At 34.2% G+C, this 27,394-nt stretch overlaps 5 protein-coding genes across 9 annotated transcripts; 4 read left to right on the top strand and 1 right to left on the bottom strand.

Annotated features, from left to right (window-relative positions):
• The first annotated feature begins 1,150 nt into the window (after positions 1 to 1,150).
• Positions 1,151 to 1,650, top strand: LOC120624050 (vacuolar ATPase assembly integral membrane protein VMA21 homolog). The gene is made up of 2 exons (XM_039890377.1): positions 1,151 to 1,288; positions 1,377 to 1,650. The coding sequence occupies exons 1-2, from the start codon at positions 1,268 to 1,270 to the stop codon at positions 1,626 to 1,628; spliced, it is 273 nt and encodes a 90-aa protein (XP_039746311.1). The 5' UTR covers positions 1,151 to 1,267; the 3' UTR covers positions 1,629 to 1,650.
• LOC120624049 (piRNA biogenesis protein EXD1-like) lies at positions 1,646 to 3,589 on the top strand. Its single transcript, XM_039890376.1, has 3 exons — positions 1,646 to 2,257; positions 2,818 to 2,934; positions 3,316 to 3,589. The coding sequence occupies exons 1-3, from the start codon at positions 1,670 to 1,672 to the stop codon at positions 3,556 to 3,558; spliced, it is 948 nt and encodes a 315-aa protein (XP_039746310.1). The 5' UTR covers positions 1,646 to 1,669; the 3' UTR covers positions 3,559 to 3,589.
• A 1,922-nt stretch (positions 3,590 to 5,511) lies between these two features.
• On the bottom strand, positions 5,512 to 11,665 carry LOC120624037 (vacuolar protein-sorting-associated protein 36). 3 transcript variants are annotated; one of them, XM_039890348.1, is made up of 8 exons: positions 11,583 to 11,665; positions 11,190 to 11,293; positions 10,397 to 10,592; positions 9,645 to 10,003; positions 8,575 to 8,739; positions 7,898 to 7,998; positions 7,167 to 7,281; positions 5,512 to 6,083 (listed from the first exon to the last, which is right to left on the bottom strand). In XM_039890348.1, the coding sequence occupies exons 2-8, from the start codon at positions 11,283 to 11,285 to the stop codon at positions 5,910 to 5,912; spliced, it is 1,206 nt and encodes a 401-aa protein (XP_039746282.1). In that variant the 5' UTR covers positions 11,286 to 11,293; positions 11,583 to 11,665; the 3' UTR covers positions 5,512 to 5,909. The 3 variants fall into 3 exon arrangements, with proteins under 3 accessions (XP_039746282.1, XP_039746281.1, XP_039746280.1); XM_039890347.1 differs by lacking the exon at positions 11,583 to 11,665 and adding an exon at positions 11,402 to 11,553; XM_039890346.1 differs by lacking the exon at positions 11,583 to 11,665 and adding an exon at positions 11,424 to 11,553 and having other exon boundaries at positions 5,513 to 6,083.
• A 382-nt stretch (positions 11,666 to 12,047) lies between these two features.
• Positions 12,048 to 21,628, top strand: LOC120624036 (histidine--tRNA ligase, cytoplasmic). 3 transcript variants are annotated; one of them, XM_039890342.1, is made up of 9 exons: positions 12,048 to 12,350; positions 12,454 to 12,732; positions 14,303 to 14,515; positions 16,723 to 16,944; positions 17,667 to 17,873; positions 19,053 to 19,347; positions 19,720 to 19,820; positions 20,629 to 20,811; positions 21,370 to 21,628. In XM_039890342.1, the coding sequence occupies exons 1-9, from the start codon at positions 12,258 to 12,260 to the stop codon at positions 21,607 to 21,609; spliced, it is 1,833 nt and encodes a 610-aa protein (XP_039746276.1). In that variant the 5' UTR covers positions 12,048 to 12,257; the 3' UTR covers positions 21,610 to 21,628. The 3 variants fall into 3 exon arrangements, with proteins under 3 accessions (XP_039746276.1, XP_039746279.1, XP_039746278.1); XM_039890344.1 differs by lacking the exon at positions 12,454 to 12,732 and adding an exon at positions 13,409 to 13,576 and having other exon boundaries at positions 12,269 to 12,350; XM_039890345.1 differs by lacking the exon at positions 12,454 to 12,732 and having other exon boundaries at positions 12,049 to 12,350.
• A 2,715-nt stretch (positions 21,629 to 24,343) lies between these two features.
• Positions 24,344 to 25,522, top strand: LOC120623926 (uncharacterized protein DDB_G0290685-like). The gene has a single exon (XM_039890220.1). It carries the CDS (start codon positions 24,344 to 24,346, stop codon positions 25,520 to 25,522), a length of 1,179 nt encoding a protein of 392 aa, XP_039746154.1.
• The last annotated feature ends 1,872 nt before the right edge of the window (positions 25,523 to 27,394 follow it).

Raw genomic sequence — 27,394 nt, 5'->3', positions numbered from 1 at the left:
ACCCCTCATTTAAGGCTTAGCGATACTGAATACTTTATTTTTTTTTAGAACTAAAACTGAATTGAATGCCACATCAAAAACAAAAACAAACGCAGACGACAGCTAGAAAAAGATATTATCATGATTATCGTTTAATTTTTTTTTTATTTGTGTGACCAAACAAATCGGTGATATTCTAGTGGTTAAGAGTTCGGCTTCACTTTCGGGTGGCCGAGTTCAAACTCCGTATCGCCTCTTTAACTCCGATAGAGTTATGTGAGTTCTGGATCGATTAAATATCTCATGCTTTAACGGTAAAAGAAAACATCATATCCTTATGATGTTTGCTTTCACCGTTAAAGTACCGTATCTGCATGTCAGGGAGTTCTTCATAATGTTCTGTCTGTGAAGTCCACCAATCAACACTTGGCCAGCGGGGTGGTCTACGGCCTAAGCTCTTCTCATTCACGGAGGAGACCCGTGTCCTATGAGTTTTAATGATAATAACAAAATTGAGGAACCCTAAAGTTTTGAACAAGAGCAATGCAAACGATTATCACGTCTATTCATGTTCATTACACCGTAAATTTGAGAGTCTTAACAAAAGCGCACAAATTATAATATAAGCGTTAAAATATAAACGGAAATGACAGGCTATTTCTATTTTAGACTCTACTAAATTCTTATGCATGGACGCGCAGCTGTTATAGAGATAAAAAGTCCGCGGATCTGTTCCTATTTTTATCAGTAGGTATAAGTAACATTTTGCCAATGCCAATTTGTACAAAAATGTTTCTCATACACATCACCAAAAAAAGGTAATAATCGCCCAGACGGGTGAGTCGACGCGGTGGTTCGGGATAAATTGTATAGAATAGCGGAAATAAGTTGTAAGCTGGGGAACTCATCAGAAGTTGTACACGGACATAATCGCTTAATTTTTGCCTTTTCTAATACTTCGGCCAAAAATAATAATATAGGTACGCAAAAAACGCTGATTGAAATGAACAATCGATGAAACTAAAGATAAGATGGCGACTAGAGGAAGATGCAAGAATACTAAGTACCAGTTCTACCAATCAATCACGCTTTGAGTTAAGTTGAACGGACTGCACGGAATAAAAAATATCTATGTGTAGAAGTTATTGACACTTACGTAGTCTGTCTACGCCTCACGCGAATCCTTTCAGATTTCTACATTTTCTATTCTGTGGTTGTACTTATTGATGAGAGCGATAAGTGTAATTTATTTTGTTTAATTTTATTTTTCTTTGATTTTAACCTTATAATGATTGAAGGAAAGGCGAATGTAAGTTTCAATAACACTTTGTTTTATTAAAATCGTGTTATGTTTAATATTATATTGTGAATTAAAGTTAACCTTATTTTTTTTTTAGGAATTACCCGACTTTCAAGTGTTTCAAACAGTAATAAAATACTGTTTATTCATCATAATTGTACCAGTATTATCGTTCTTCGTAGTGAAAATTTTAATATTTGACACTATATTACATTTGGAACCCGTCACAAGCAGCGTCTATGCCGCAGTAGTAGCTGTGGTTGTGTTACATGTAACACTTGGTCTGTACATTTACAGAGCGTATAGCGAGAGTGACAAACCGCCTCCGAAACCGGTCAAGAAAGATTAAACTATTTATATTTTAAAACACTAATTAGTTTTTAAGCCAAAATGGACAATCTGTACATGAAAGGTGAACTTCTCCAAGTTCACACAAAAAATTGTGAAGTAATCGAAGGAAGATTCTACAACATGACTAATGACAAATCTAAAATATCTCTCTATGAAGTCAAAGAGTTGCCTAAGACTAAACCAAATGAGAATGTTTGCCACTACTATGAACCGGAAATAAGGAGCATTGTGAGACTGAAAGACCCTGGTGGGCAAGCATTTTTAAAGATTACACAAAAGGAATATGAGGATATTATAAAGATATCAAAGAAATACATTTATATTAACCAAATAGATCATACTTTTCATGAAGCTGTGGAAGATATAAATCAGTATAACTACATAGCTATTAGCACTGATGGTGCTAATATGGGGCGTAAATGTAAGATGCCATTTCTTGTGTTATCCACACCACAACAGATATATATTTTTGATATTCAAGTACTACAATATCATGCTTTTGATTCTGGTCTCAAGAAAATACTGGAAAGTGAAAGCCCAAAAAAGATTGTCCATGATTGTAGAAAGTTATCAGACTGCTTATTTCACAAGCACAATGTGACATTGAAGTCTGTGTTTGATACTCAGGTAATTGATTTGCTGAAATAGTTAACTCGGTTGGATTTTTTTTTTTCTTTTTCGTTGAACTACTTATTATTTAACTTGAGATAATCTGAGTGTACTTACAACTTTAGGTGAAATAGTGCTGTGTCTTACCTTGTACACAATTTAAATTCATCTTGACATAATAGACAGAGTACTTTTGTCAAGAAGAATTTGGGACCTAGACCCAACATAAAAGAGACCTATCTCTTCAACATATGCTTTACATAACCACCCAGTCAGAGGCTAACAATTCTTTATTTTCCAGTACAGGGTTGCAACTCGAGCACCATGGGACCTTAACATTCAGGGAGGGCCAATCCTCCATGTGACCTAAACTTTGCCACTTACCTTGTTAAGCTATGTTGGTAAAAAATGCTTAAAAATGTAATGTGGACTTACAAAATAGTCATAGTAATTTTATGATGTCATTAGTAGCTTATTTCTGACCCACTGATGGGTACAGGCCTTTTCTATCATAGAAGAGAGGGTTTAGTTAATTATATTGAAAATTTGATATTACATAGTATAATTATGGATTTCAGGTGGGAGACATTATCATCACAAAGAACAAGACAGGATGTATTGCAAGTCAAGTAAAATCATTGCCTGAATGCCTTAACATTTATCTTGGTTTGAAACTTAACACGATCGAGGATAAAGTAAGTCTAAGTTCTATTTTCATCAGGCATACAGGTTTACTAATGATGTTTTCCTATAACTGTTAAAGCAAATTAATTTTGGCATAACTATATTTGGCAAGTCATAAATAATAATCATAAATATTAGGCACCTGATGTGCTTTTCCTTTACTTCAAAATGTGAGTAGTGTGAGTTCAAAATGTAACAGCTGAATAATTTTCTGGCCTTACAAACTATCTCACTCCTGCACTGACCTCAGAACTGTTATCTGTTGAATAAGTTTATACCCAAGCACATCTTTTTAGCTGACACAGTACTAATATGATACTATGGTTTGAACCAATATCAATAATCTTTTGATTATTTTCAAATTTAATAGTTGCCTATTTCATTTATTGTAGCTGGACATAGTGCAGTGTACTGAACGGCCACTGTCAGTAATCATAAAGGAAACTCTTGCGAGGAACATTTGCTTTTTGCATCGTCTTTCGGAAATGATGAATGATCAAATGATGCTTCCCTTTTTACGGGGAGTTGAATGCTACGTAGAAAATCTCAGATCATGTGATGACTTCAAAGCATGGGAGCTATGTGGCAAGCAGTATCAAATACCAAAGGATTTTAAGAGTGCAATTGAGTATTAACATTCCACAATAAATTGTAGAATTAGGCTTTTTTTTTCTTTTTTTGCCCCCCATTTTATCAAAATATTACAACCTATGCTTTTATCTGTTCTTCTCTACTTGAGATGTTTGCATTCTTAGTGTAAGTATGATAAGATTGAGATATTTTATGAGATGGTTTACAGTATTGGTTATTCAATGTGTATTTAAAGGAAGGAGCTTTCAATAATGAATGTTGCTTACATAGAATAAGAGGTGACATGTTTTTGTGAACAAATATTGTGCTTAAAATAAAAATTTCGCTTCAATTGGTGTTGGTTTTATGAAATTTAAATGTCCCTGTGGAATGTGTATATACAAAAAAACGGTATTAGGTACAGAATCCACAACTTTAAAACAAGTACCTATAGTAAGGTCCATTTTAATTTGCCACTGGTGCTTTCATGCTCGAACACACTAATGCTATATTTTCCAATACTGATAATTACGTCATCAATTTTCATTGCCTGCGCCAAACAATGCGGATGGCTATCGGAATGTTTCACAGTGTACCATGTTTTTATTTTAAATTTTGAATGAAAAACCTTAACCTGAACCTAGGCCATGCAGGCCTACGTTTTTCAGTAATAAAAATGCGAATTAGGTACTTCAGTACCATAGTGAACGTGTATGCGTCAATGTCATTGACGATATCCTGAATATTGACAGTAAAATATAATTGCCTGCCTGATTGAAGCAATAAGCAATATTATTGACTGTGCGGGCAACCTTAGAGCATTAAAGCTAAGCATGTTAGTCCTATCTTTGCCTTGTCAATTAAATATCAATCAAGAGATAAAAGTTTTATTAATCTTATGGCACCATCTCTGTATTTTTCGGACCCTGACTAACAGAAACGTTGGGTATAACTGTTTTTCAGTAACAAGAATGTACACGAGGTCATAAATCCTCATCGATTGCGCCAAACAAATGCGGGTTATTATCAGAATGTTACGCATTTATTGAATACTATATTTGCATTATCATTAAGTTACCATTTACAATCGACTCCGTTGATAGGTACTTTCTCGAGGTCTTTAAACGAGAATTCGATACCAGAGTTTTTTGTTAAATTCCTATTCTGAAAATTATGCTGTATAAGAAATCGGTATGCATACAGCATATCACAATTAAACAAAAGTATAACGTGTCTATTAAACATTTATTTTATTATACATAAATACAAATTATATTTTACGCTTGTAGAGCGACATGTTTTTCACTGTGCTCATATCTTAAATGCGCAGGCTACAGTTTCAGTTAGTAGGTAATTATGCTCACAAGTATATCAAGAAGTTGTATATTTATATTCGCATTGGTAATTGAATTCGTTGGCGTTAAGAAAAAAGCTTTACAAACGGAAAAAATCCTGAGCATAATTAAATAAATTAGAAGTAACTTATTTAAAATTCGTAAAAAGTTATCATTATTATTGTCGGCCGATTTGCGCAGTGGGCAGCAACCCTGCTTTCTGAGTCCAAGGCTGTGGGTTCGATTCCCACAACTGGAAAATGTTTGTGCAATGAACATTAATCTTTTTCAGTTTCTGGGTGTTTATTTGTATATCATCATCATCAGATCAAGTCCACAACGCTGGCCCTGTGCGGATTGGTGGACTCCACACACACCTTTGAGAAAATTATGTAGATGCATGTTTCCTCACGATGGTTTCCTTCACCGTTTAAGTAAGTGATATTTGAATTAGGTACCTACTTAAAACGCACCTAACTTAGAAAAATTTTAGGTGCGTGTTGGAATTCGAACTCCGCCCTCCGAAAGTGAAGTTGAGCTCCTACCCACTGGGCTATCACCGCTTTTTATTATTTGTATATATAATAAGTATTTATCAATATTACTCATAAATATATTCATCTTAGCACCTATAACACCAGCTAGGCTTACTTTGAGGCTAGATGGCACCACCATCGCCATCTAGCCTCAAAGTAAGCCTATAGGTGGTGGATGGTGTGCATTGTCGTAGTATATTTATATTTTATATATTACCGACCTGAACGGATTAAGGTGTAATACACATTATTAGATAGTGACTGCGACTGTGAACCGCACTGGTAGAATGCACCCCCCCTTTGAGAACATTGATAAATCTCAGGTTTTTATTCACGATGTTTTCTTTCACCATTATACAAATGAGAATTATTTAATTGCTTAAATTAAAAAACAATTATATACGGAAGGTTTTGCACTAAAAAGTAATAAAAAAAAATTAGTATACATTTAAGAACAGTTAGAAAAATGGAGCACAGCTGGCTCAGGTTTATAATTTCCGCTTTGAATTAAATTAACAACTTAACAAGATATTAATTAATTATAAGTTACGTCATGTTATCAAGAAACAGGTTGGGGTAAAAGGCAAGTCCTTCAATGGACTCGTCTCTGCAGGCGAGGCCGAGGCGTTCAGTGGTGAAGAGGCGCTCGCGTGCGAGCAGGACGGAAACATTCGCTAGTTGAGACAGCTTAACTGGAGTCAAGTTCCCAACTTCTTCGAGCTGAAAATATATGATATTAAAAAAACTCTTCTGTGGTCATGGGTCCTTACAACGATGCAATACCTTTTAATCACTGCACAATATTAGCATTATTGAGATCGAAAAATGCGTTTGGTTTTGGCCCTAGCACGGGCGGGAGATAAAAAATATATTCCCCGATTATATCCCCTGACTAGGGATATACTTAACGTGACCACCTGCTAAATCACTGGGATATGGAATAGAGAAGATGACTTTGACCATATTTAGACTAGGCCTTCTGCAAACTTGTAGCTGCAATGGGTATATCTCACCTGAAACTGTCAACCAAGCTAGAGGGTAAAGTGTGAGATTTTTAACCAAAATTCACACGATCGAATATGTAAACTTGGTTAAAAATCTAAAATAGAAGGCCGAGTCTATTGCCCGTAGTCTGTTCACTAAACATCGCCTAAGTCGAATACCTAATGATTTAGGCCATGTCTACAGAAAAAGAACGTTTCACTGACTCTTAGATGATGCTTATTGATGTAAGGTTGACATATGCCTGGAATCAACTTAGATAGGCCCCGGGTAAAAAATGTATGGTGCCCAATGTATGGTAATACAGGCAGGCAGATAAAAATAAATACAGTTTTGGCTTCAGAATCCATTATAAAGGGCCCTGTAAGACCAGAAGCTGGGTACCGCCAAGGGTTTGGGGGCATTGACCTACGACACTGCTCAATGCGGGTACCGTGGACTTTATTAATGTTAATGATATTTATCGGATTTGATTTGATAGAGCGGATTATTATGAAATGTTAGTGATAACCGGACTGGTACTGAAACATTTTTTTATGGGAATTGACAACCACGTGATTCGTATTTTTTTTTCGTCGTGGTGGAAAAGCTCTATTGCTACCTTCGAACCTTGGGCATGACGGAGGTTATGTGGGACTCCCCCCTTCTAAAGGGGGTACAACCAAACTAAAAACCACCACGGCATGTCCCTCTTGTTAGCTTTGTTAGACACCCGGGGAACCCGGTGTGCTTATACCTCCGGGACGACGTAGTTGAACCTGGTGACCACTAGACCAACGATATTAGGAACGGAAATATTACCAGTTCACTCGTAGATTTAGCTACTTCTTCGTCTTGGTGACTGTTCAGTTGAAGCACGCAGGCGCCGCTCGGAAACTTGCGCAGGGACATCGGCGCATCAACTCTTTCTAATAACCTACAAGCGTATGTAGAGTCTTTAGTAGTATTATAGCTTATTCTTGCTAGAGTTTGTCCAGGGCAGTACCCACCATGCTGCAGAGCGTTATTGCCGGTGTAAATACAGGCACATATGGGGCTTAACATCTAAGGCTCAGGTTGATGGACGTGTTCCTTGCACTTGTTTTGTGTGTTTTAAGTAATTAAAATATTACTTGCTTAACATCGTGAGGAAGCATTCTTGAGAGGTCTACATAATGTTCTCAAAGGTGTGTAGAGTCCAACAACCCGCACTGGGCCAGCGTGGTGGAATACTGCCTTACCCCTTCTCATTGTGGGAGGAGAGCTGTGAGTGGGCCGGTAATAGGTTGATATGATAATGACGATGATGCTTTTGCTTTTTTTTTGTGTATTAATTTGTTTGGCATGATGTTAATAACCTGGCTCAAGCATCATCATTATGAACCCGCTATCGGGCACGGGTCTTTTCTCAGAATGAGAAGGGCTAAACCGTAGTCTAACGAACTAGCTAACTTTTAGCACGTAGACTTTTCACGCTCATTACAGAAATAATTATGAAGAGCTTTCACAGTGAACAATTCAAAAAAAAAAAACAATTAAGAAAATAATCTTACTTGCAGGCATTGAGTAAATCTTCAGGTGATACGAGTTCTAAACCTCTCGCTCTATTGACTCGACACCAAACATCGGCTAACGACATAATTCCACCGCAATCCTGAAATTAAACAAATTTTAAATGATGCTACCGGATGCATCAAAAATGTTGGTACGATGGCTTCGCGTTGTAAGAAATACTTATATATACAATGTGTAACCGAATTTCGAATGTTGTTGAAATGATGAAAATATGCATAATTCTATTTCATAAGGAATCACGCTGTAAAAATACAAAATCAAAAGATGCCTATTTATTTTCATACAAACGAATATAAAACATACGAAGACAAAAGACCGAAACGCGCATAGTACCTACGCTACGAGACGCTATCCTAATAAAGTGACAAGAGTCACATGATTTTTATTTTGCATGTGATGGTAGCGAACCATCACATGCAAAATAAAAATGTATCTGAATTTTTTCAGCAAAAACTATGGCAGTTACTCAAAAACTATTAGGTTTTCGGTTTCACAGTTTTAGGTCTCAGAGACAGTAATAATGTACCCCTAAAGTCTGTGAAGTATTATTTCGGTATTCATTTACATGTTGTATAATGTTGTCCAGGTATAATAATATTGTACTTATAAATTAGTTATAATTAGTCAACTAAATAGCACAATTAATCAAACTCACAATTAAAACAGCTACCATCATGTCGGAAATTTGAAGGGCCAGATTCATATAGTAATCGGAGTCTGACCTAAATGCATCTCTAGTAACAGGGTCATCTATACCTAAGCTCATTAGGTAAGACTTGAATCTGACTGTGTCATCTTCCGATATGTCTCCTTGCTTTTCCTGTAAATCATGGATGATTAATGAATTCTTAACACAATAAATTTACAGTGTAATGAATGAATGAATACATTTCTACTGTATACCACAAAAAAAAACATAGTTACGAGCAAAATAAACAATTATTATTTACTGTGAAATGTGAAAAAATGATTAATTTCATAATAATTTTTATTTATGTAATATTAATAATATGACAAATATAACCCGCAAACTCTTTTGGTAGCTGCCATACTAATACACATTTATACATAAATAATTAAAAATCACATCATAGATTTCAGAAACAACAAAATTTTGTTGGAATCTTGGTTGTGGAAGTATTTGCATGTTAAAATTTAACCCTAACACTAAACGTGGGGGTCTCCCACTATACTTTTTTTGTCATTATGAACAATACACACTTGTGAGTCCGTGTATTACTTGTGCCGCCAGAAAGCTACAGAAAGGTAAATATACATAGGGCATAAGTTTAGAAGATACATGCCATCGAAGTCCTAGGTCCCCCACAAGTGTTGTTATGTAAGTGGAATATTAAAAATTGTTTCTTTTTTTTTATTTTATTTTAACGATTTGTGCTGCAGTATTTACAAAATATGAATGCCCTCAAACAATGAAGCACATGAGACATTTAAAAACAAGAAGCAAAAAAAGTCTCTTAAGAGTTGATGTATATACTCCACCATGAATGTAATAATTGTGAGGCTAAAAATGACTGTGCTCAGCGTTGCGGCTAAATGTTGATGTAAAGATTATTCTTTTTTATTCATGCAAACTCTAGGACATGATGCTAATGTTTGCTATGTTAAGTGTTCTTTTATTTCCTACATTTACAGTAGTAGACTAATAACTATTTAAAATAAATATATAATAAATATATAAAAAAAAATTTACAACTTTAAACTTACCCTAATTTTAGAAGAAATATTTTTCGATATAGACACCATTTCTTTTGCTTTCTCCATTAATTTTGTGAGATCCTTGAATGCTACGTTTATACTCTCATCTGTAGCTCTATGCTGTTCCTCTATACTCCTTTCTATACCAACAATTCCAGATCGAATTTTCGAATTTACAGGAGTAATAGAAGGTCTGGGTGAAGTGTTTGGTGAAAGTATGGTTAAAGATGTTAATTGCGTAGGGCTTTCCCATTCTTTTTTGGCTACAGCATCACTGAGTGCTTTGTAAAAGACTGCATCCACACCATCCTTGAATGATAGTTTTATATAATGGTATAAGCTTACAACTGCGGGACCTGGTCTCTTACCTACAAACAAATTTCAATTACATCAAATAATAAACAGATAACCTTAAAAAATAAAATAAATATACTACGACAATACACACACCTGCATCTAGCCCCAAAGTAAGCGTAGCTTGTGTTATGAGTACTAAGATGGCTGATGAATAATTATATGAATAATATACATAAATACTTAGAATATACATATAAACACCCAGACATTGAAAAACATTCATGCTCATCACACAAACATTTTCCAGTTGTGGGAATCGAACCCACAGCCTTGGACTCAGAAAGCAGGTTCAGTTCAAGCAAAAAAGACTTTTAAAACTGACTGGTAAGTTCCAGTTATGTGTGATTAAGTTAATCAATATTAGTAGAGATTGTAATATGATATATATATAATATAATTTTTACCTGGAAGAGCTGGCCCTAAATGTAATATAATCCTCTTTGGTCCACCAAAACCAAAAACTCCTCCACTCTCCTCCTCTATACAGAAAACGTAATACAAATATAGGGATAGGCATACATTTCCTTTTGGGATATCTCCTGGTTTGCCCCAAAGAATTCTATGACTAGTAAGTACAACTTCTCCATCAACAAATTGAGTCTGAAAAATAAAAAAAACCATATTTTTCATTTTTATAGATGGTTTTATAAATTTAAATATATATAAAAATTTCGGAAACCACAGGATTAGAAACTCACGACTCTCAGCTTGCCAAAAATTTATAAAAATGATATTTCCTCCAATGATAGATTAGAGAAATTATAAAATTATAGATGAATGTTATAGTGAGCAAGAATATTCTATTTATTTTACAGTAATTCAATCTAGAAGGTTTTTCTCAATAATATATTTATAGCATAAATCTAGCAGTACTTCTGAACCTGATTTCTAGACAGTCTAGGAATTGTTATATCCCTTCTGTCAGCAACAATGCCAATGCGATTTAGTACAGTAGTCTCCAGACTTTTTGAACATCCCAAAATTTTCTTATTAGTAGTATAATAAGTGTAGTTTGCATATCGTTCAGCCGCACTAATGTGAGCTTGCGCGTAGTTTGAGGCAGCCAAATTGATTGCAGACTATTTACTTCCTGTAATATGATTTAAAATGCCAAAAGTCCACGGTTTTACCAACTATCATGTCCCTTCCACTTTAGCGCACTTAAATCTAAACATTACATTTTTTTAATGCAATTACCTTATCATCGCCATCATATATTTTCACATTTTTATCCCGTTTGAGATAATTTTCACCATCAAATAATCTAGCATCTATGTATTCAAATCTATCCATTTGTAGGGCTAGAACGAAAAGTCATATAAACGAACCCTTAAATTTAAAACAAAATCAACGCATCACAATTGTTTTAAAGTTTATTTTAGATTGTTAGGAAAATTTAGGTATTTTACTTTCGATAACTTATATTCTCACCAGTGCTATGTAAACCAAATCAGACTTTTAGATTATGACAGTAATTGATACAAAAACATTAAGGATTCCAAGTTTAAACAACAATATTTGTTTACTCAGCAAATGTTCCTTGTTACTCAGTCTCTCAGTTTTACAGACTAGAATGATAATACCTACTACCTTTAATGTACCTATGTCTATTTATCGGTGCTGCAATTATATAAATATTATTATTGTTAATACAGTCGAGAGAAATGTAATTGATACTATCAATAGTAACAAAGATGTCTTATAACTGTTAATGTAACTCTTGCGGAATGCTAGCTAGAGACTTTTTTTTAATAGGGAAATTCTTTTATTTTCAAGTTACGAGTATATATTGGTGAAGTAATTGGTAGTTAATTGATTTACAAATAAAATAGTACATTAATTTATGTTTAAGGACTTATAAAAATTGTTCCCACAAAGGGAATAAATAGGGGTTGAAACTTTATTAGTCAGTGATACATCCTAAATTCTGAAACTAACGGTCCGATTAAAAGAACATGTTTGGCATCTGAAAACTTCTCATTATTTGTTCTATTGTCTATTGTTAGTTTGAATCTATGACTTACTTTTTGACGCTGACAACTGACACGACATTGACGTTTGCTTAAAATGTGGTGCTTGGATTGTAGGTACGCAAAATCTGAAATGAAAGGTCTGAAAGGAAAGGTTAAATAATTATTGCAATTATTTCGCAGTCAACAAAGAGTACCGTAGTAAGGCTTGGTTTACCTTGACATAGCCTTGAGTTTGTCTGGAGACGTTAGGTGTCCGAATTATTTTATTTTCCATTCATTAATTCCTCTAGCTATGTCTGAGCTTCAAGATAATTTATTGCAAAAAATTAAAGACCAAGGTGATCTCGTAAGGAAGTTAAAAGCGGCTAAGGAATCTAGTGAAAAGGTTAGTAGTCTCAATTTATATTAAAAAATTCTGATACATATTGTTAGAATTATTAAATGATATTGCATCATACAGTACATAAACGGCGGTAATTATTTTATAGGGTAAAGCATCAAAAAATCCGTTTCGAGATCTTGGCGAAATTAATAGACACCTCTCCGAATACAGTTATATATCTGGTTTCATGCCGAGTAAGATTGATGTGGAATGGCATTATAACCTAAAAAGTAATTTAGATTTTCAAAAATATCCTCACCTAAAGAGATGGTGGTACCATATGCGGAGTTTCAGTGACTCAGAGATATCTCTGTTTCCAGTTATAATTCCTTCAGATGTAGAAATGAGTTTGATTAACAGCAAAAAGAAAGATTTTGATCTTCAGGTTGGTGATTTATAAATATTTGTGTAGCTTTGACAGATATTAATGCATTTGTAGCTTCCTTACACTGCAAGAGATGGTTAGTTGTGGGAATTTTTCTATCAGGATTTTCTATGAAAACTAATCTTATGGAAAAAATGAGGAATAAGAATTATAAATTGTTGCAATCAGTTATGGTTTTTATAGGTATTCAAACATGCTATTATACTTTCTGTATCAGATATTAGATAGGTATGGCTGTAATGTGAGTAATTTAAAGTATTTTACTAAAAAAATTAGTTTGATTTTTGTCTAGACTATATTGAGTAGACATACTTTATTTTCATAAATTTTTTGCAATCATAAAAATTCATAAATCGTTGCTCGACTCTTGCCTTTTGTACAGTCAATATTATAATAATAGATAACAATTCAGCAAGTAATTTTACATGCTCTTTGTGTTTATATGTAAACAATTCTATGCTTTAATTTGAGTTAAGTCAGTCTTATGATATGCAAAGTGTAATTTCAGGCCTGTAATCAAAAATTTGTTATCAAAAAAGCTATATTTAATATAGGCAGTTAAAATATTGGCTCTATGAATCTTTACATATGGTTACTTTGTCGCCAATGACTACCAACATTAATTTACAATTATTTATTAAGATAGTTTTTTTTTTATTTCCGGTACTAAAACTAGTGGTGACGAGGAATTATATCGGTTTAAAATAGAAGCTTGGAAGCTCACTGAAGCATGATTTATAGAGCAATGCGATTCTTAGGAAATCTATCAACCATAGAAAGATTGCGCAACTTGGCACAAAGAAGTAATTATGCCAAAACTATTACAACAACATCTTGTTGCAAGGTATTGGGAAGCTATTGCTTTTAGTTAAGATTTAGTAATTTTGAATGCATTTGTCTTAGAGTTTTTACATTTTTTTTTTATGTTTGGAAAGTATGCACTTGTAAGTAGTTACCACCATCTCACTGCTATGGAAAATTTTATATGCACACATAAAAATGCCCTTTATACACCAATCTAAACTAAAATGTACAGTTCTTTGTTAATATATATATTAATAACCTATTTATATCAAACAAAAAAAAAAAATATTCCATCAAAGCATTTAACATTGAAAAGGCTGCTTTATTTTCACAGTCTATAAAGTATTGGATGATTTGATCATTTTAATCCATTTAGCTGTTTTTGTGTTATCAAATAATAAACATTCACTCATCCAAACAATGCCTCTTTGATCAGTATGAATTAGCATGTCCACTATTACTGCGGTCCTAGGTTCCAGTTCCCAATTCCCGGGTCCAGTCTGAGATACTATTAAGGAAGGTATTAGGTATGGCTCCAGCCCAGAATTCGGAAACTTGCGTTGCCCACACCTGTGCCTTGGTTAAACCTATCGTCTGGATCCTTATCACAAAAAAAACCAGCAATCACGATTGGAGAAGTGTGGGAGTGAACTAAGCTCTAAATTTCTCAATAATATTGAAAGATCTTCACAAAATTTTATATTTATAAAATTAAAACCTATTTATTTAATTTTATATGTTACATTTTTATTGTTTGTCATTTTAGATACAACAGGAGGTAACTAAACTGCTTGGGCTTAAGGCGCAGCTGGGTAAAGAGGATGCTGCACCATCAAAGTTTGTCCTCAAAACACCAAAAGGCACAAGGGATTACAACCCACAGCAGATGACAATCAGAAATAATGTTTTGCAGAAGATCATAACAGTGTTCAAAAAACATGGTGCAGAATGTATTGATACACCTGTGTTTGAATTAAAGGTAGTTTTCTTTTGTCATCCAGCAATCATCAATAACTACAAAAAGATTTGTCCTGACTGATTTACAGACAACCTACAGCTTAAATTTTAGCGATTATTCTTTGAGCAGCCCAGAGATGTTGTACTAAGGAACAATTTTTTAAAGTTCACAAGTGGGTTTCAGAGTTGACAAAAGTTACAAACTTTAGCAATGAAAGCACAACTTTTTTTTAAGTCATATCCATAATTTTTCTATTTCAACTTATATTTAGTCTTTAACTTTCTTTCTATGCATCAGCATATGCACCGCTGCTAAAATTCCCAATTTCTGGTTATCAGAAATGCACAGGCAAAATTGCTGTCAACTGTCTTCACCACTTATTTATTGAACTAATTTAAATTATTGGCATATTTATTGGGTCTTGAGTTGATGATAATCAATTCACTGCACAAGATGACCTTTTGAACTATGAGCCGATTTGTAGAGATATTAAAGGTGGCTAACAAAGCATTTCTGTCATTAGTCAGTCACGCTATATCTTCTCCTAATGCGCACTGAGTTAATTAATTATTTTAATAAGTTTTGATAATTTTGTCTCAAGGGTGTTCAGTCGATGAAAACTGCCCAAGGGTGAACAATCAGTGACTATATTATCACGTTAGGCTTTACCTCAAATATATAATCATTGGTTTAAAATGTTTCAATATTCTTTTATTTTTTATTGAAATTCCAGACAAAACTGGTACTTTGTAGTGAATTAGCAGAGTAACAATTTCGATATATCTTAATTTACTTATTGCATTTATTAAACAACCTAAATCCGTAAACAGTCGTATATTCTTATCTATATAATTATAATCGAAAAGCAACTGCACACTTGACCTTGAATATTACTTGTCGTTTTGCGCGAGTCTAATTCCGCTCAAATTTACTGTAAGCACACTATGGGTGTTTCCTAGCCGGTTCTCCAACATTAGATTTTTTATAGAATGTTACTAGGTAACTTATTTTTTACCTCTTCATGGCGGTGGAAGGTGCCCCATTTGTAGCGGATTCGTTAATTGACTCTTAAAGTATCATGGTCATGTAACATTTGTATCACTCGTTGATTGCCGCATACTTTTGTAGTTTAAAGAAATTATTATTAAAGGAGATTAAATATTGTATTTGGTGAAATAATGAAAGAACAATGAAACAGAGTCTATTTTATTGCCCTTTCAGATATCTACATATTTATTAGATATTTAACATTCTTCTGGTAAATTGATTTTCTTACCTTCGCATTACATGACCTCGGAATTAAGAACATCCAGATGATACAGAATCCTCATTCAGCCATTATTGTATGCAGTGCATTGTGAAAATGCCCCGCGCAAGTCTGAATTTACATCGGCGGAATGTTGCTAGCTCACAAACTTTCCCATTAGTTAGAGGTAAAATAAATGCTGCTAAATGGCTAACCGTTTGTTCGGGAAACACTATTAAAGTGAAATTGTTTTTGATGCTTTAATATTAGTCGTGTTCACGGTTTCCGTATTTTCTTAATTTCTGTCACTGGATTTGAAAGTTCGAATCTTCTTCTATTTGCTCATTCATTCTTATCCTTGCTTGTCAAACTACATACCAATTTCTAAATTCGCTTTACTACTCTTCTTCTATGCGTTTTATCGGCCACACTCTGATCTATTAAACACGATGGGTCTAACGAATGTCGTATAAAATTACCCTTTTCCACGGGGTGTGATTCAGATAACTTCCTGCAATATAAAGCAGCTTATGTTAGTCTGCACAATACTAGCTGGTATCAATATGCTAAATTTCATTTTTGAATTGATTCTATTTTCTTGTAAGTGTCGAGTATAGGCTGGTACGATTGACATCTTCATTCTTAGCGTTCTAAGTACGCGTTAACTGTTTAAGCAAAGAGGTATAATTATTTTCTTACTCAGACTATTCATCCACTATCTCTATGCAATATGCCCCGTGCAGCTATTACACCAGTCCGCGCTATAAATTAGTTTGCTAGCGTCATAAGAGGCGTGGCGTGATTTTAAATAGCTAATAACTTATCTCAAAAATTGTTCTGCAAAAACATTTTTTCAATTAGCGCTTTCAAACAAACAAAAAAACATCGGATTAATCGAATATCGGATTGTTTGTTTAATCAATTTATAGTAGCTGTGTAAATATAAGCTTATTCAAATGTTTACTATTAAAATCTGTTACAGGAAGTATTGACAGGAAAGTATGGGGAAGATTCAAAATTGATCTACGATTTAAAAGACCAGGGTGGAGAGATCCTGTCCCTAAGATATGACTTAACAGTGCCCCTGGCGAGATACTTGGCGATGAATAAGATAAATACACTAAAGAGATACCACATTGCTAAAGTCTACAGAAGAGATAATCCAGCTATGACCAGAGGGAGGTATAGAGAATTCTATCAATGTGTAAGTTATTATATACATACATTTTTAAAATGTTTATATTTTTTTTAAAGTAACATAAATCATAATCATTATAATTCTATGACCAGTGCTGGGCCTTGGCTTGGTCAAGCCAATTGCTACATCAAAGATGGTCAAAAGCAGCTTCCCATCTTTGACTGATGTCAAGTGAAAGTTGCCCATGAACATCAGCAGCACCAGAGGAACAGCGATTCCTCTGGTGCTGTGTGTGTGTTGCCGTTTTCAGCCTCTACGCCCTTCCATTTTGCCCCCTATTTTGTAGTAACTAACAAATATTGGTTCTCGAATTGAGATCTTATTTTTCACTTACACTTTATGACGACTGACTGCATATAAACAGGAATTTTTGGTTATGAAAATTAAGCTTAATTTGCTATACTCCGCGAAAAGCAGGAGGATCTGTATGGTGTAATTTTTAATTTCTTCAATTTTTATACTCCAAGCCTCAACGTTACAATGAATAATTGTTAAGCATTAATGCTTAACAATTATTCATTGTAAAGTCAACATCTCCTGAGGATGCTCATAGGTTTTGAGTAAAAAAACAAACAAAAAACTTTTCAGCTTCATATATTAGTATAAGATAGGCTGGCAACATTGTGGTAGTAAATACAAATTACTATGATTGATTTAAAACACTTTGTAAGAATTACTTTTCCAACAAATAATAATATATATTATACGTTTTGGGTTATTTCTTACAGGATTTCGATATAGCCGGACAATACGATTTGATGGTACCGGATGCGGAGTGCCTATTGGTTGTTACGGAAATATTAAACGCTCTAGACATTGGCAAGTATGTACTTAAAGTGAACCACAGAAGACTACTCGATGGAATGTTTGAGGCATGTGGTGTACCAGCCGATCTATTTCGTTCAACTTGTTCAACCATCGACAAACTGGATAAGGTACTATAATTAAAAAATACTAGCTATCAGTACTAAGTTTATTAATTCCTACTTCAGTATTATTTCAAAATTAGTTATACAATGTGTAAATGAAAACAGAAATATTACTTTACAGGCCTTAGAGGTACATTATTTACTGTCTCTGAGACTTATCAGTGAAACGGAAACGCTAATAGTTTTTGACTAAACCGTTGTCATAGTTCTTACTGAAAAAAATCAAATACAGCCCTAACATCACATGTAAAATTAAAATCAAGTTGCTCCTATCACTTTTTTAATCTATTATAAAGGTACGCGTCGCGTGACGTAGGTACTATGCGCGTGTCGGTTTTACATACAATGGGGTTGTTAAGTAAAAACTTAAAATGTTTTGAATTAGTTTGGAAAAATAATTATGCTTCTTCTGATTTAATATTTTCACAGGGTGATTCCTTATGAAATATACCTATACCCTTTAACAGTATTTCGTTATTCGGTTACACGTTGTATTACACCTTAATTATTTTAAGAACTAGTTTTGTGTCGTATCAATACATTGTAACTGTACAGTATTGATAATAAACACCTGTCCAATGACAACGTGCTAGAATATGTGATAACCCAATAGTAACTAGCTAGGAGTCTGATACTAAACCACATTATAGCCGATTTTAGAACTTATACCTTAATTAAAACAAGTTTGGTGTGTGATTTCTTGTCATCTCTATAATAAGGATTATAATAATTATATAATAAAGAAAATAATAAGATCTAGATCTTTATTTAGACAACAGGGCCTAAGAATAAAGCTTACCCCATGAGTTAAATAGAAAATCCTCATAAGTATAAGAAAAAACAAGAAAATATTTTGGTAACATTTTGATCGTCATTTCATCAATCATCGTCCGGCCCACTATAGGTAACGGGTCTTCTCCCACAATGAGTCGGAACTAAGGCCTTAGTCCACCACGCTGGTCCAGCGCGGATTGGTGGACTTCACACACCTTTGAGAACATTATGGAGAACTCTCAGTTATGCAGGTTTCCTCACGATGTTTTCCTTCACCGTTGAAGCAAGTGATATTTTAATTGCTTAAAGCGCACATAACTTGAAAAAAGTCACGAGTGGCGTGCTGGGATTCAACCCCGAAAGTGAAGTCGAAGTACTCTTCATTTCAATAGCATATGAATGTTTTTCTAGTCACCATGGGAAGAAGTACGTACAGAGATGATCAATGAAAAAGGCGTAACACCCGAAGCGGCAGATCGTATAGGGGAATACGTACGCCTCAATGGCGGTGCGGAGTTGGCAGATAAACTGTTACAAGACGATAAGTTGTCTAAGAGCAAGAGCGCAATAGAAGGACTAGAAGGCATTAAGTTGTTGCTTCACTACTGCGAGCTTTTTGGAATTAAGGATAAAATCTTATTCGATTTGAGCCTTGCGCGTGGCTTAGATTATTATACTGGAGTTATTTATGAAGCTGTGTTAACACGTAAGTATATTACAATACTATGTTATATTGAAATACTTCTTACGCGTACCTTAATACTTCTGTTAAATAAATTCCCACACAAACTTTTATGAATAAATGAATGAATGAATGAATATACTTTTATTGCACACCACAAAAAGTACACAGAAAAAAAGAAAAGTATAACAAAACAACTTATACAATTTGGCGGCCTTATCGCTTTTATATGATGTTCTACACAATAGATCAGCATCGTCGCGTTCTTTACGCACTCAAATGCATTTTAATTTTTTTTTTTATCTATTATGCGTTTTGGAGTGGATTGAAACCAACTTGCTGTAATTTTTGCTTGAGTTTTATTATTGGAGCTTTTGAATTATTATTTTTTTCCAGAACCAATAAAAATCGGCAATGAGGACCAAACAGTCGGATCGATAGCCGGCGGTGGCCGATATGATAACCTTGTTGGAATGTTCGATTCGAAAAATAAGCAGGTAAGAATTAATATTTATAAAATTAATATTATATTGAGTAGGCCTTTAATAATAATTGTTCTATAATTACCGTTATTATAGCTCAACTCACACGTGCTTGGAAATTGCCGGTTGCCTGGTCGACTGCCTGATTGCGTTTTCACTTATAATAATTATTATGTTACGCAAAACTTAAAGATCAATCAAACTGTACTAAATCTGTTTAACATTACCATTCACTTTTACAGCTGATTGTAGACTTGCAGTGAACAGTTTTTTTTTTAAATGCTTAAACGTTTTTTGCTAGTATGAATCGAATTATTAAGAAGACAGATAGTGAAAAAGTTAAAGCAATCGCTTGCCTGCGACTTTGTTCACTTAAAATTTTATAATGGAAAATTATTCCTTTTCAAAATTTTATCCCATTGCGTAAAAAATAAAGATTTTTTTTAAGTTAAGTTTTGTCATAAAATTTTGGTACAGTTAAAAATGTTATCTATATTCATACGTCATCAAGACATAGGTATAAATAATTTAAATACTTCATTGAACGCATGAATAGAAAATCACAAGGAAAATAGTGTAGTAGTACTTAGTGCTAGGGTGCAAAGGCGGCCTTATCACTAAAAGTGATCTTTAATGGCAACCTGGTCGTTCGAAGCCAATAACGTATGTTACAAAAATAAATAAAATGTACAAATGACATGAACATGCATAGTATATTAACATAATAACAACAAAAATACCGGCATAAATGTATATATACTAGAATAGATATTTAAAAAAAAAAGTTTTAGAGACTTGGGCTATATGATTTACAACTTTTCAGGTCCCGTGTGTAGGCGTAAGTATAGGAGTGGAGCGCATATTCTCAGTGCTCGAAGCGAAGTTAGCCGCGGGCGATATAAGCGTCCGAACGAGTGACGTAGACGTGTACGTCGCGTCCGCACAGAAAAACTTCCTCGAGGAGCGAATGAAGATATGCGCCGAGCTTTGGGGTGCTGGGATCAAGGTTGGTATCCATCGGCGTCCATTGCAGGACATATGTTTTTTCAAGAGCTCGCCAACACACAAGGTCCTCCGCCTTTCTCATTTTATTTTGTATATTTTAAAACAATCAGTTTTATAAATATACAAAATCACTTCTGCGTGCACTTCATATGTATACAAAAGAACTGCCTACCCTTTTTAATATAACTCGGTCATGGGGAGGATTATACCATTTTATGTTGTTTTCTTTCGTTATGCCTACCCTAGTTGCAAACCTTGTGCACGCGACTGGTTTTCACCTTAGATGATTCCAAGAAGTCAGTAAATTTTTAACAATAATGTTACTAGGTACATTTCCTGAAGTACTTATTTTGGCCGCGTATATACAGATTCTGTATTGCTCGCGTTATAGGTAAAGTTTTTATCCAGCCACCTTTTTAAGGTCATCTATCTGTCCAGTTCGCTGGAAGTCGTCCCACACAGCATTAACCTATCCTCCCCCCCTCCCCCCTCCCAACAGCAAATTTCAGCCCAAGTAGAATTTTGTTAACTTAACGCAACTTTATAATTTTTTCCACAGACCGAGCAATCCTACAAAAAGAACCCAAAAATGCTGAATCAACTGCAGCATTGCGAAGAGAACGGAATCCCCCTCGCTGTTATTCTCGGCGAATCCGAACTCAAACGTGGCCTGGTAAAGATACGCAACATCTCCACCAGATCTGAGGACGAAATTCCCAGGGCTTCCCTCGTAGAGGAACTTAAATCAAGAATCCAGGTGTTAGACATCAAAGAAATGAATGGACCGCTTCCTAAATAAATTATTAATAATACAATAATCTGTGCAGTCGTTTCATTAATGTACACGGTAAATTATGCGTCTCGGCAATCTTCGATTACCTTCCGAAATGGGAAATCTATGGGTAATAAATATTAAATATATTATGGGTCTTTTAAAATTAAACTTTTCTATTAGTTAAATATATCAGTACGTAATGATTTTGATGAAACGAGTTTTTTTTATAGATTTCAGAATATTAGTTACTCTTAAAACTTAAAAGTTATTTTGAATGAATCCTAAGTACGTTACGATATTTATCGAAAGAAATGTCGGAGTAAAAAAGACTTATAAAGTTTCTGTTCATAAGCTCGAGTTCATGTATGATTTTTATCAAACATTTTTCAATAAAAATCTGGAAATGGACTTTTAAACAAGGCCTATTATAAGTGTACTCTTAAAATTATTTTCTTCCTATATATCGTAATATAAGTGAATATAGTATTCAACATGAAAAGAAGATTGCAGGGATGTATAATTAATATCGTCGAATTAATTATGGAAAACACTATATACAAAACTTGAATACTTGACCATTTTTTATTTGTTTAATAACCGACAACTCTATATCTAAACTGAATAGCCTCTTAAAATTATGGGTATATATTATTAACGTTTTATTAGCCATGCTTTTGGCATTTCATACAGAGAACCTAGTATATTATGTAAAAAAAAACTAACACTTAATATTTAAGAAGGCCTTAATTTATTGACTTTTCAGTATTCGGCCAATAGTTATATGATCTGTTTGTAGATAGCATTTAAAATTGTCTTAAAGTTATTGTTAATGAGACCAAAAATTTTTTGATACATAATTCTTTCGAATTTAAAACCAAAAGTTGTATCATTTAGCCAGGCCATATTCAAAGTTTTTAGTTGGTTGAATCTGGCATATGAATAATAATTTAATTTATTGCTATTTATTGTGGAGTATTCCGAACCTTTTATTTACGTTACGTAGTTATGGTGTACCTACTAATAAACGGACACGTTTGTACACCTCGTTCATGTAAATTCATTAAAGGCGAGTTCTAGATAAGTTATCAAGCTCCAAACTTGTTTTTTTTTTTAAATAGAATAACGTCATCAATTCGTAGTTCACCAGGCTAAATTCGTTTTATTTAAAAAAAAATGCATTTCGTGTTTTTCGATAGAATTTTTTATACATAACAGCGTAAAAAATTACGTCTTATAATAATAACGTGATAATTATTTCCAAAATGATATACTTCATATTTTTTAAATTACAAATATGCTGTTAGTTTAATCAGAAAAACTTTCTAAGAATATTTTCGTTGTAAAAAATGTTTTTTTTTTATCAAGCTGTTGCTGAATTATTGTAAAATAGGCTAAATGCCTATTTTACAATAATTCAGCAACAGCTTAATAAAGAGTTTTTACAGCACAAGTATTTTGATTTCTCATTACCTCAATATTGTTATCGCTTGATTCATATCCATGTGTTAACAGTTATTGTTATTATTGCCTCATTGGACTAGTATTAAGCATATCTGACTACAGATCACGCAGCGATTCTACGGAAAATGTGAGTTATCGATTTTTTCTGTAGACAAATATAAAATAAGAAATTGGCGATTTTCATCGATGTGAGGAAAGCGTTTTAAAGTCGTCGGTTCCGGTCACTTTAACGCCAAACGTGAGATAATAATCGATACAGCTGGTCAACCTACATTTGTGGCAGCGTGAAGGGTCTGAGCTATAAATTCCACTAGTCTGTTTGAGCAGCTTCTTGCTTGTCCCCAGTGATGGGACGTTGATCCGTCTGATCTCGCGATGTGCATTATCAATTACCTTCATTATACTTTGATCAGCAAGATCTGAGAGGTAACTACTGAGCATGGCAATGATAAGTATTCTATAAACGATGGTAGACATTGTTGAGATGTTGATTGTTTCACTTTCTAAATAATTTCAACTTTTTCGCTCGTATAGATATAATTGGTAACTAATAGCACTATCTGCGGTTGCGCCCGTGTATGTTATACTGTATACCTATTTCCATATTAATGTGTAGGGATACCTAAGTGTTGAAACTTGCTTCTGCTTAATAAAGACCAAAATCAACAAACAATTATTATTAGAAACCAATAAACCAAGGATCACGTGCAGCAGTGTACATTTAAAAAAATAAATCGAAAATTTGAATTAACGTTCTCTCTTTTATTTCAAGAAATTCGTTCAAGTTGGAACATTGAAGGCTTAAATATTTAATTACATTAGGGTAACACAAACGTTGTAGTCTTTTGTTACTAAAAACAAAATTAAAAAAAACCACTTTAATCTCTAGAGGCTAAATAATAAACTTAAGTCCGTAAGAGCTTGAGAAGTAGAAAGGCCTGTGTCAATCTCCGGCAATGTGCATCCAAAAAATATGTTCAATCGGTTGCTCTACGTGATAGAAGGGCTAATAAACACACCTCTGTAATATTTAGTTTGAGCACCTTAATTTATTCGAGATGTACTGACCTTGGATTGACGATAGCGAACTTACGTACTTAGTTCAAAACCATCGTGTCATGGACAGAGTCATGTTTGGTCATTGTTTCTATATTCTGTGCTTCCTGGCATTGTGGACTCAATTACCGCGAAGTCCAGAACCTACGTACTAACTATATAATACTGTTTACGTAAGACCCTTTTTTATTTAGCTCCAATAGCTTATTGTAGACACATCATAGTGTATCAGTGGAATGAAATGACTTCTCAATTTCGACGTTATTTAAATTTTTCTTTGTGCTTTTTCTTGTTAACTTCAAAAGTTTGTGCATCAGGCCTCAAGGAAGCATTAGAAGAACACCTTAAGGATATCGCTCACAATGAAGAATCAGAATCGATTAAGCTGGAAAAAGAAAAGGGCGAAAAGGATCATCACGTGGACACTGAAACAAAAGACACTCATTCTAATAAGTATTCAAAAGAAAACGACGAGTCTAAATTTCTAAAGAAAGATCAGGAAAGTAAAGTGTCATCGGAAAAGGATGCATATGGTGGTTACAATACTAAGCAAGATAAAGCTGAAGATCGTCACACTGATGGATTCAAAAGAGGACACAAAAAAGGTCACCACAAACAAGGATATCAAAATTCTTATCATAAGGACGAATCCTCAAATAAAAGCACTTTCTTTGATGATGTAAATGACGAAGGTGATCAAGCGGGCTATACAAATAAAGTAAACTCTCATGATAATCAAGGTGGTAGAAGCTATGAAGGTTCTCATAATAATGGTCAACAGTATTTACAGAACAACTACCGTGGCGGAGCCAACAATCGATACGGAGATGTTGGAGACAAACATATAACTCATCGAGACTACGGCAGAAATTCGTACTTGGACAATTCTGAAAATTATAATAAGCATCGTAATGGACACGGTGCTTATAACAGGGGTAAAATTCACGATCGACAAGATCATCGGTACCCTCAAGTTTATCACGATCCAGGATGGGATTGGAACAGAAGAGATTGGGACCGATCTGAATGGGAAAGGAATCCGGATTGGGGTAGAGATTACCACAGTCCGGGTTATTATGATAATCACGGTATACGGCACGATGGAGGATATGGACATGGTCTACAAAATGGTCATGGATATCGCTATGGAGAGTCTCGAGCTGATCCAGTTGCTGAAATACCTAAAGAAGCACCTATAGTTGCTCGTCGGAAGCAGACTATTACAATTTATGAAGATCCGAGATATTCTGGCAAGGAAAATGGTCAGTTAAGAAGAGAAGAAGGAGATTACATAGAACTAGATTATCAGCCAAGTAGTCGTAGATACTCTAGTTATGATAACACCTATTACAATGTTCCCGCAAGAAGTGCAGAATCGAGCAAAATTAATAGATTAGTTTATAATTATAGACGGCAATAAATTAAACGGTTTTAAAGGCTAACGTTATAAATAATAATAGCTAAAAGTTAAATAAATCAATGTAAAATCGGGCCTTGTATTTTATAAAAATAAGTTATATTAAAAGATTAGCGTGAGTTTTTAACGCTTCTCCAAAGTGCAAGAGTAGTAAACACAACAAGTTATCACTAACCTTTATTCATAATAATAATTTTGAATCGAATGTAAACATGTGATATTAATATCTTCCGTATTTCCGAGTGATGTCTAAATCCTGTAGCGATGGCAATATTGCATATTTGCTAGCGTTCAGTGGGGCGTTTAGGTCATATACAGGTATTTTGAAGAGAATATTCCTCGGGGCGATGTGACGGACAGTCAGTAGGGTGCCATATTTCAATATGGCACATCTAGCACAGTTGAGCGGTTTGGGCTTTGGACCGTGACGGATGCGTGCAAAATCGGGGTCGGCAGGCCGGAATTTGGGCAGATACCGTAGAGGGCGTTTGAGCGTAAGTGCGGTCGATAATGGATTCAAAAGCCAACCTAGAATTACTTGAATTTCTTAGAGTGAAAAAGATGCGGTAAGTCTTATGGAATTTTATACACCTTAGTAATTAGGTATTCCAAGGAAGAAGGGTTGTCATCACGCAGTCGTAAAATACATGCCAAAACCATAACGAAGAAATAAGTAATTAAATATGTTTCCTTCCGGTTTAAAATGTTATATCGTTTTATATAGGTAAGTATAACTGCAATTAATTTTATAAATATATTCTGTTTATGTTATGGTATCATTAAACTACAACTTATGGGGTAGGTGGTTCCGAACTTAAATATCAACCCTTGCCTTCGGCTTGAGGGTAAAATTTTTTAAAAGTTTTAATAGGTATGCGGATGTAAATTATTTCTTACGCTTTTGTGCAAGTGTTTATAGCAGGTGAAATAGAATCTGATGGGGAAAACAAAATATAATTCATATAGCATTTCTATAGAAGGTACGGTAATAATGGTAGAGTAAGTAAAATACGTAAAACATGCAAAATAGTTAAAATTTTAATGTAATAGATGTAATTTAATGTAATAAAAAAATATAGCTATGTACTTTGATGGACTATATATATTTATAGCTTTGGACTGCTTTAGGAACAAATAATAATACCCGCCTAGTGTTTTTAATGTTTTAGCCAAGAATTTGATTTTAAATAATGCTTAGTAGCAGTAGCTTTAATTAAGGGAAGTCGTTATTGAGGCACTACCCACTCGTGGATATTTTTCAGTACTTTTATTTGTAATTTAAATTTTGCAACCCTTCGTTGTGGTTCTGAAGGGGAATAAACTAATTTAAACGGTAAGCTCTCGAAAAGTCCTTTTGTATTATGCGTTGTTTGATGACAATTTAAAATGGGATGTGAGTGCGAAGTAGCTATGCTATTTTAAACTTACTAGACAGGTTTTTGATGAAATAACTTACCTAATTCGTATATTTTTAGTAGTTATCATTTAGTATGTTGTACCCTTATTAGTCTAATCCTTCCACAATAAAATCATCTTACTTACATCCTAGGGTAGCTGGAAGAGATCTCTTATAGAGATAAGCTTTCCTTTGTACACTTCATGTATCATATTTTCTCATTCACAATTTATGGTTCATAAATAATAATAAATAATTTTTCATAACTATCTGTCGTCATTCTGCATAACGATGACCCTTAGCCTTCCTCTTCTTCTGTTCCGGGGATTGCCTCCTTACTTGGTTGACCGGAACCGTCCATTGTACGTTGTGCCACTGGTACGACTCCCCGGTGGTTCACTCCAAGCAGCAGAGCTCCAGAAGCTTAGTAGGTCGCCCAGGTCACCGCTGCGCGTTGTTCAGTTGCTCCGTTGGATCGG

Source organism: Pararge aegeria, chromosome 5, assembly GCF_905163445.1.
Source record: "Pararge aegeria chromosome 5, ilParAegt1.1, whole genome shotgun sequence".
NCBI lineage: Eukaryota > Metazoa > Arthropoda > Insecta > Lepidoptera > Nymphalidae > Pararge > Pararge aegeria.
Note: the sequence above shows the minus strand (reverse complement) of the source record. Positions and strands in the feature narration are given on the sequence as shown.